Below are 8,934 nucleotides of genomic sequence, written 5' to 3'. Positions count from 1 at the left end.
CTTCATTACTCTTTTTTAGCCCTCCGCCATGTTTTGTATTACATACTAGAAGATGTTACTTTTTCCATCCAAAAATAAAAACAACCAAAAAAACCCCAAACCAGACCACAACAAACAACCCAGCAAGTGTGTGATCAAGATGTAGCCCACACTTATTTTTGTTAACTGTCATAAAATGTACTGGAAGCTGAGATTGGAGAACAAAGCCTGTGTGTGTCTTTGCAGGACAAGGTCATCTGTATTAAACAAAGAGGATTTTTTTCCAACTGCAGTAACTGTAGATGCTGAGCACTAGCAGGAGCCTGTGGATATCTCAGCAGTTAAGAGCCCTGCACTAGAATATTTTGTGCTTTTAAAACAGTGAAGGTGGAATATTTTTTTTCTGTATTGCTGCAGTCTTTCCTATTTTGTTGCTAATGTTGTGAACATTTTTGTGTTCATCACAGTATCTTGTTCATACTTTGTAGCTACTTTGCTTTATGTATATGGTTGCTGAAAAAATGTCACATCTTTGTTACTAAAAGGTTGCCCATTTGGGATTCTTCTTGCAGTACCATTTAGGAGTTGGTGGACTAGGACCAATACCTAGTATCAGTGAGCTTAAAAGCAGGAGAATGTCTCTGAAAGGAAACATGATTCTTTTTTTTTTGTATTATTATTAGAACTGATTTTAGCCATTTGTGTTTGAGAATGTTGAGCAGCAAGCAACTTTCTTCTCTGTTACAAAAGATACCTTTGAAAGGTATCTTTAAAGTATATATTTTTCTTCAAGCAGTGTGGAGATGTGGGCTACACTGGTATCTTAAGAATCCAGCTTAACTTGTATTTTGACATCGGTTACTACTGTTAAGTTTTCTCAGAGGGGCTCTTCTATACAGGAGGCAAAGTGAATGGATTTGTTTTAATATTATGACTCAGATTTCTGGTGATTATCACATATGCATGATTGCATTTGATGACAATTTCCAGTGACATATGCAGAACCCTAACATAGGAAACTTGATAGTTTCACTGTTGAAATTAAGTGAATGAATGTCTGCATTCCCTGTGTGCTTCCTTACTCTTCGCTGTCCTCTCCTTCACATGAATGTCTTCAATTATTCTTTTGCTTTCCTGTGCTGATGGTTCTTAACAGTTGAGTTGACAATATAAGAAGTTTTTGTGTTCATATTTGGCCTTAATTGTTCTCCAAAGGTGTCTTGATTTTGTGCTGGTTTATGTCAGGATATTTTAACTTTAAAGCCTATTGATTTTATTCTTTTGTCTGACTTTAGACTCATTCACAGAGGTTAATTCCAACACACCAGCAACCTGTTAGGAGTCTGTTCCAGCATCACCAAGAGCAGCACCAACACCAACAGCAGCAGCAGCAACAGCAGCAGCAACAACAGCAGCAGCAGCAGCAACAGTTACAATCTCTGCTTCCTTTACAGCATCAGCATCATTCTTCTCCTCCTCCAGGGCTACATATGCCCCCTCAGATAGAAACGCCTAGAATAATGATGACACCACCTCCAGTGACACCTCAGCAACCGAAGAACATACATATAAATCCACATTTCAAGGGGACAGTAGTGACGCCTGTACAAGGTCAGCTTTCTGAATAACCTTCCCAGTCACGTGAACGTGGCTGATCTTATTCTTTGCTAGAGGTGCAACAATTTGTTTATCACTTCATGGAATTGTGCTTCAGCCTGATATTTTTTTCCTTAAGCTTGAAACAAATGTTTTGCCTGCAGTAAGATGTAACGTTGTTTGCGGCCAGCTGAAATAGTAAAGCCATTCCAACTTTGTCATTTTTGTTACTCTACTGTAAAGTCTGCAAAGAGCAGTGAAAGTGAAAACTGAAAAGAGAATGTGCTTTTTAAAAGTAGCAAATGTCAGTTGTCAAGACTAGGTAAGTACTGCAGTTTGTGGTTTCCTACATAATTCCAGCTTCAGCCAAGCGTTCACAGAATGACCACCCACCTATTTCAAGTGAGAGTACACCAAGGCACTCCTTGCACTGTAATCTCTAGGAAGGGGACCAGCTGCTGTCCTTACTTGACAAGATACATGCCCTCAGTTCTCCTTTCAGTGCCACATTTGTGATTGTTTGATTCGCAGCCTGCTAGTATGTTTTTTTTCTGTCCCTTAACACAAGCGATCTTCAGGCTACACATTTTAGGGCAGCTCTCAGCAGAGCTGTTAACATTACTCCTTAGTTAGGAAGTGTTTAATCCCTAAGAGGATAAAAGAGACACCTACATACCTTGATTCTGTTGGGACTAAGCAAAGTAAAGAAGTACATATCTTTTTATACATATTTACCATTAGGGTTTCTGTATTTTTACCCCCTTCAAACCAGCAGAACTCCAAGCCAGTGCTATCTTTGTTTCATTTATTTGAAAAGCAGGAATTGGCAGGGTACGGTATTGCTAGTTGATGATAACTTCCTCATGCAGATGGTGGAGGAGCCGACTAGGAGAGGTGCACTGCTGGATCTCATCCTCACTAACAAGGAGGGTCTGGTCGAAGCAGTAAAGGTTGAGGGCTGCCTGGGTTGCAGTGACCACGAGATGGTGGAGTTCAGCATCTCATGTGGCAGGAACAGAATAGCAAGTAGAATTGCAACCCTGGACTTCAGCAGGGCTAACTTTGGCCTTTTCAAGCAATTGCTGGGGGAAATCCCATGGGCAAGACTGCTTGAAGGAAAAGGGGCCCAAGATAGCTGGGTGGCATTCAGTGATTGCTTCTTCCACGCTCAGGATCAGAGCATCCCCACACGTAGGAAGTCAAGGAAGGGAGCCAGGAGGCCTGCGTGGTTGAATAGGGAGCTGTTGGGTATGCTCAAGCAGAAGAGGAGAGTTTACAGGTCATGGAAGCAGGGGCTGGCCACTTGGGAGGAATATAAGGCTGCTGTTAGAGGATATAGGAAGGCAGCTAGGATAGCCAAGGCCTCCTTAGAATTACAGCTGGCGAGAGGGGTCAAGGACAGCAAAAAGAACTTTTTCAAATACATAGCAGATAAAACTAATACCAGAGGCAATGTAGGCCCACTGATGAATGGGGTGGGTGCCCTGGTGGCAGAAGATACAGAGAAGGCAGAATTACTGAATGCCTTCTTTGTCTCTGTCTACTCTGCCGGAGGCTGTCCTGGGGAGCCCTGTACCCCTGAGACCCCGGATGAAGCCAGGTCAATGGAGGAGTTTGCTTTAGTCGATGAGGACTGGGTTAGGGAGCAATTAAATAGTCTGGACATTCATAAATCCATGGGTCCAGATGGGATGCATCCGCGGGTGCTGAGGGAGCTGGCTGAAGTCATTGCTGGACCGCTCTCCATCATCTTTGCCAAGTCTTGGGAAACGGGAGAGGTGCCCGAGGATTGGAGGAAAGCAAATGTCACTCCAGTCTTCAAAAAGGGCAAGAAGGAGGACCCGGGTAATTATAGACCGGTCAGCCTCACCTCTGTCCCTGGGAAAGTAATGGAACAGCTTGTCCTTGGTGCCATCTCAAGGCATATCAAGGATAAGAGGGTTATTAGGGGCAGTCAGCATGGCTTTACCAAGGGTAGGTCATGCTTGACCAACCTCATAGCCTTTTATGAGAATGTAACAAGGTGGATGGATGGTGGCAGAGCGGTGGATGTTGTCTACCTTGACTTCAGTAAAGCCTTTGACACAGTCTCCCACAGCATCCTCACAGCTAAGTTGAGGAGGTGTGGTCTAGACAATAGAGTAGTGAGGTGGGTTGCAAACTGGCTTAGGGAGAGAAGCCAGAGAGTGGTAGTCAATGGTGCGGAGTCTAGTTGGAGGCCAGTATCTAGTGGAGTGCCCCAAGGGTCAGTGCTGGGGCCAATATTATTCAATATATTCATTAACGACTTGGACGAGGGAATTGAGTGTACTATCAGCAAGTTTGCTGATGACACCAAGCTAGGAGGAGTGGCTGACACGCCGGAGGGCTGTGCTGCCATCCAGCGGGACCTGGACAGGCTGGAGAGCTGGGCAGGGAATAACCTGATGAAATTTAACAAGGACAAGTGTAGAGTCCTGCATCTGGGCAGGAACAACCCCAGGTTCCAGTATAGGTTGGGAGATTACATATTAGAGAGCAGTGTAGGGGAAAGGGACCTGGGGGTCCTGGTGGACAACAGGATGACCATGAGCCAGCACTGTGCCCTTGTGGCCAGGAAGGCCAATGGCATCCTGGGGTGTATTAGAAGGGGGGTGGTTAGTAGATCAAGAGAGGTCCTCCTTCCCCTCTACTCTGCCCTGGTGAGACCACATCTGGAATATTGTGTCCAGTTCTGGGCCCCTCAGTTCAAGAAGGACAGGGAACTGCTGGAGAGGGTCCAGCGTAGGGCAACGAAGATGATTAAGGGAGTGGAGCACCTCCCTTATGAAGAAAGGCTGAGGGAGCTGGGTCTCTTTAGTTTGGAGAAGAGGAGACTAAGGGGGGACCTTATTAATGTTTATAAATATATAAAGGGTGAGTGCCATGAGGATGGAGCCAGACTCTTCTCAGTGGCAAACAATGATAGGACAAGGGGTAATGGGATCAAGCTGGAACACAAGAGGTTCCACTTAAATTTGAGAAGAAACTTCTTCTCAGTGAGGGTGACAGAGCACTGGAACAGGCTGCCCAGGGAAGTTGTGGAGTCTCCTTCTCTGGAGACATTCAAAACCCGCCTGGACATGTTCCTGTGCGACCTCACCTAGGTGTTCCTGCTCCAGCAGGGGGATTGGACTAGATGATCTTTTGAGGTCCCTTCCAATCCCAAACATACTGTGATACTGTGATACTGTGATATTAGGCCTCTCACAGATGGCTACGTAGTAGCTGTCTTGTAGAGACTATTTAGTTTTTTCCTGTCTAATAAAATCAGTGCTTCCCACCCAGTCATGCATCAGGACAGATTATCTGGAAGCAGTCCAAACAGTGCTTTGGTCTTGGATTTATGCCTTCTGTGTATTTTCCTAACATTTCCAAAGCTACAGTTATTGTTTTGCTGCCTCTTCTCTTTCCCCGTGAAAGAGCCAACAAATATTCTGCATCTGGGTGAACAAATGTCCTCCTAATGCGAGCAATGGCTACTGAGGATTTTTACTTTTGCCTAAAGTCAGATGGGTTCCAGTGTATTTTCTTACGTCTGAAGTTTTTTCACATTGTCAGGCAGCTTCAGGCTTGTCTCACCCTGGGTATTCCAGGTCTATTTTTGTATCTTCACTTGCAGATCCTCATTTTAACAAAGTTGTGTACCTTTCTGCATGTTACATCATCTTTGATATTGTATTTGTAGTCTTTATTTTAGATCTTATACTTGCTGACTTTGTGTGCACATTCATTTCTAGACTGGTAAAAGTCTAGTCATCCTCTTAAAATGAGTAGCCCTGGAGAATGAGGGATCCATTTTTGAATGGTCCAAGACCTGTATTTCAGAGGGGAAGATCTTTGTGTATTGATGGCAGCTGTTTCGCATGAAATATCTTTGTGCTATCCATTTTACTGAAGGAATCCTTGGCAAGACTACTGAATATTTCTGCTAATAGTTGTGCAGCATACCAATAAACATAATCTTTTAAATCACTGTAGAATTTTAATCTTATTGATTAGAGAGCACGTATGGGGAGCTGAGCCTTCAGCAGTGACTGACAGTGGTGGCCACGTCAGTCTTTTTGTCAGCAGCAGTATAATTATGTTACATGGAAGTATACATTTGAACATCTCAGGAAAACGTGTAGGAATTCAGTAGTCTTCTTCAGGGAAGAGGAACATAATTCTAAAATCTTCAGTGGCATTTGCATATTAAGATGAATTTTAGGCAGTCACTGCAGGCAGATGGTAGACAGAAATTCAAGTGTAGAGAGAGCTGTTCTAAACTTCCACTTAAAAATCTCCTTCTCAGTTTAATCCATCTGCTTGAGGCCCCAGTAGGCAGAGACTGGTAGATGGCAACATGAGGATGTGTTTCACATGCAGCATCATTTATTTCAGGGTGACAGGGAGTATGAAAGATCAGGTTGACTTCATTGTTCTTGATGATGTCCTGTCCCTTCTTGGCTGAATATATTTCCAGATCCTTGAGGGTTTTTAAACACTGGAGAATACAGTCAGGTGCAAAGTTTTATTGGGATTCTGTTGTTGAAAATGTAATGCCTGGAAGCTAAAAATGCCACGTCTGGAAGTGCATGATATGCACACTTAGGTTCTGGTAATTTTAATGGTGCGCTGTCATGTTTTAGTGTAGACTGGCATTTTTTCCTCTAATTTTATGGCAGGATTAGGCTTATACACTTCTAATTGTCAGCACCAGAGACACTTTCTCGAACTGCAAATCATAGAAATATACTTTCTCAACATCTTTTTCGTTTGAGTTAGTCTTGAAATGCATTGAGTATATCAGTCTTTTCTAAAATTGACTTAAGCCTCCTGTAAATTGTTATGAAATTTTCATGTATAAGAGGTCTAGTAGGCAGCTACTTCAGCCTGAAAGTCAGTTGAAGCACTCTTGAAGAATCCTATCATCAGCTTATTCCTTTGATGTCTCAAAAGCAAGTCTCTTAGAGTGACCACCAGCTCCCAGCCCAGCCTTGAATGCTGGTTCAAAAAAATAGTTACTTTCAAGGCAGTTTTGTTTCAAACAAATTTCTACTAGTTTTAGTCTTTGAAGCTTCATAAATTATTAAGAAGGATTCAGTCTATCAAAACCCCTAAAACGATTACGTGAGTCTCTGTGCATTCCTGCTGCAGATACGATCAGGTGGTGTTCAGCTCTACTTTTTGTGGCATTTGAATCACATGTCTTTTGGTTGCTTGCTTGTCATAGTTTTCCCTTTTCTTTGTGTCCTATTCTGTAAATTAGTTTTGAGTTGCAAGTAGTAATTTTTGGCTGAATACACGTTCCGATTTGAATATGATCAATTTACAAATACCGAGGGACTGTATATAGATGTACTATGAAAAACTAATTCAACCTGTCATAGAGATATTGATTGTTTTCCCTTTTAAGTTTATACCACAAATGACTGTTTCAAGGATACTGTGATGCTGCCAAAATTGACATGAACTAATGAGCTATTTATGGCAGCTTGGTAGATTAGTATGCCATTTACCCTTTAAAAATGGTTTGGTGTCTTGGGAAAAATTACATTATAGTTCTCCTAAATAATCAATATGGGAACTGCTTCTTCATCTTTTCAGGTATAGCATTGGAATTTACAGCCAAAAGCAACTTAATCTTCTTAAAATAGTGTCTCACAACATGCTGTCTATTATTTTTGAAGCATACTTTTCAAACCAATAGATTTGACATCAGGAAAATGAGTGCTTGCTTGAGACTTCTTTGCTGTTTCAGCAAGTGTCCAAGGATTGAAAGGGCACACAGTTTGACCTACCATCTTTCATGAGTATTAAATTCATTTGCTTAAAATGTATACATATGTCTATATGCTACTACCAGAAGCAGGTTACTGAAATAGATGTGAGTGCCCTGTTCAGTTGACATTTCTCTACATTTCCCACCTTATGTGATTTTTCTCAGTGTGTCTCTCGCCTGTGATTCCTGTGTTATTTTAATCCCGGGTTTGTTAAGAGCCCCTTGTCAGTTTTATTCCAGGTGGCTGTGACTGTTTGATATTGGCAGATGTTCAGTAGAACCTGAGATGAGAGAATTCAGCTGATTTTTCTGCTGTAACCTGATACAAACCTTGCATACAGTCCTTGAGCGCTGAAAGACCAGTGCACTTAGTTTACCCTGTCAGTCCCTGAACTAGTAAACCAGAAGTACTTAACAATACTGGATAGAAGCCGGGCATGGACATGAACTAAAAATAACCACTAATGCATTAGTTCTCGTGCCTCAGTTACCAATAGAAAAAGGGATTTTTTGAGGCATCTTAGCAAACTCTGTTGGGAAATGCAGCTTGTTCAAGGGAGAAGTGTGGTGCATTTCTTAATGTCTTTCCCGCTCCAAAGTGTAATACAGTAGTTGTCTATGAAGTTGATGTTTAACCCTGTGTGGGGAAACATTTTCCTGTCACTTTTAAAAAAGTTATAAACAAATGAAAGAAACGTAAACTTACTAAAAGTTTTTAGCAAATGAACAAGCAGGTTCAGTGCCATTTGATTGAAATGCTTTATTTGACACTCTGGGCCTTTTGTTTAACATTGATACATTTGTACATCTTAGACAACTCCAGAAAAAAACTGCCCTGGAAAGTGAGGAGTCTTCCATTACTCTTTGTGCTGTGTATTCAACTATAGATTCAGTCCCCAAGGTGATCCAGCAGTAGATGCTTTGTGCATTATGCCATAATATTAAGTGGATGTTTTGGGAAGTATTTTTCTTGACTAGTCTCTTGAAGTACAGTTGTATGGATAAGTCATCCATATTAATCCTCCTGAAATACTAATTTTGGACAAGTTACTTTTCAGGAAGAGAGTCTCCGAATTCTTCTTGGTATCTCTTTATGAAATAGTCTTTTATCTGAGATCAGTTCCGCGATTACACAAACTATGATCACAGTTGCAATACATCATTATAGTGCCATGGCCAAATTAAGTACTTTTACTTGCTGTTAATTGTCACTGCCTGCCTCATTAAAACCTCCTCTGAACAGTGATTTATACCAGGTAGAGCCTGTGATGCCAGTGCTTGTTGTAGGAGGTTGACTGTGAGATTAGGAGATACCCAGGAAATCTTGAGGGGCGTGAAGCTGAGAAGGTGAATTAATCATGTATCCTTCTATTTGAAACATGGAATTGTAGTTAGAGTCTGTGTCAGCTTTGTCTAAGAGACGTCTTTGGCTGAATAAGTATTCTGGTTTTCTTTCCTGGAACAAGGAGCAATCTAATTCTGGAAAACGCAGAATTAAATTATGTAAATTAACTAGGAGAATCCTAATTGCCCTGTTGCATGTTACGGGGGAGGGGGATGGTTGGTGAAAATTAATT

The 8,934-nt window shown here is 41.8% G+C and overlaps 1 protein-coding gene across 1 annotated transcript in view; it reads left to right on the top strand.

Annotated features, from left to right (window-relative positions):
• The window catches only part of RBM33 (RNA binding motif protein 33), a 105,463-nt gene that overhangs the window by 33,088 nt on the left and 63,441 nt on the right, over nt 1-8,934 (top strand). Inside the window, exon 9 of the mRNA XM_082044623.1 lies at nt 1,275-1,590. Coding sequence (XP_081900749.1) covers nt 1,275-1,590 — 316 coding nt within the window. The remainder of the gene's footprint in view (nt 1-1,274; nt 1,591-8,934) is intronic.

Source organism: Streptopelia decaocto (genome assembly GCF_964273445.1).
Source record: "Streptopelia decaocto genome assembly, chromosome: 2".
In the NCBI taxonomy this organism is placed as follows: Eukaryota; Metazoa; Chordata; class Aves; order Columbiformes; family Columbidae; genus Streptopelia; species Streptopelia decaocto.
Note: the sequence above shows the minus strand (reverse complement) of the source record. Positions and strands in the feature narration are given on the sequence as shown.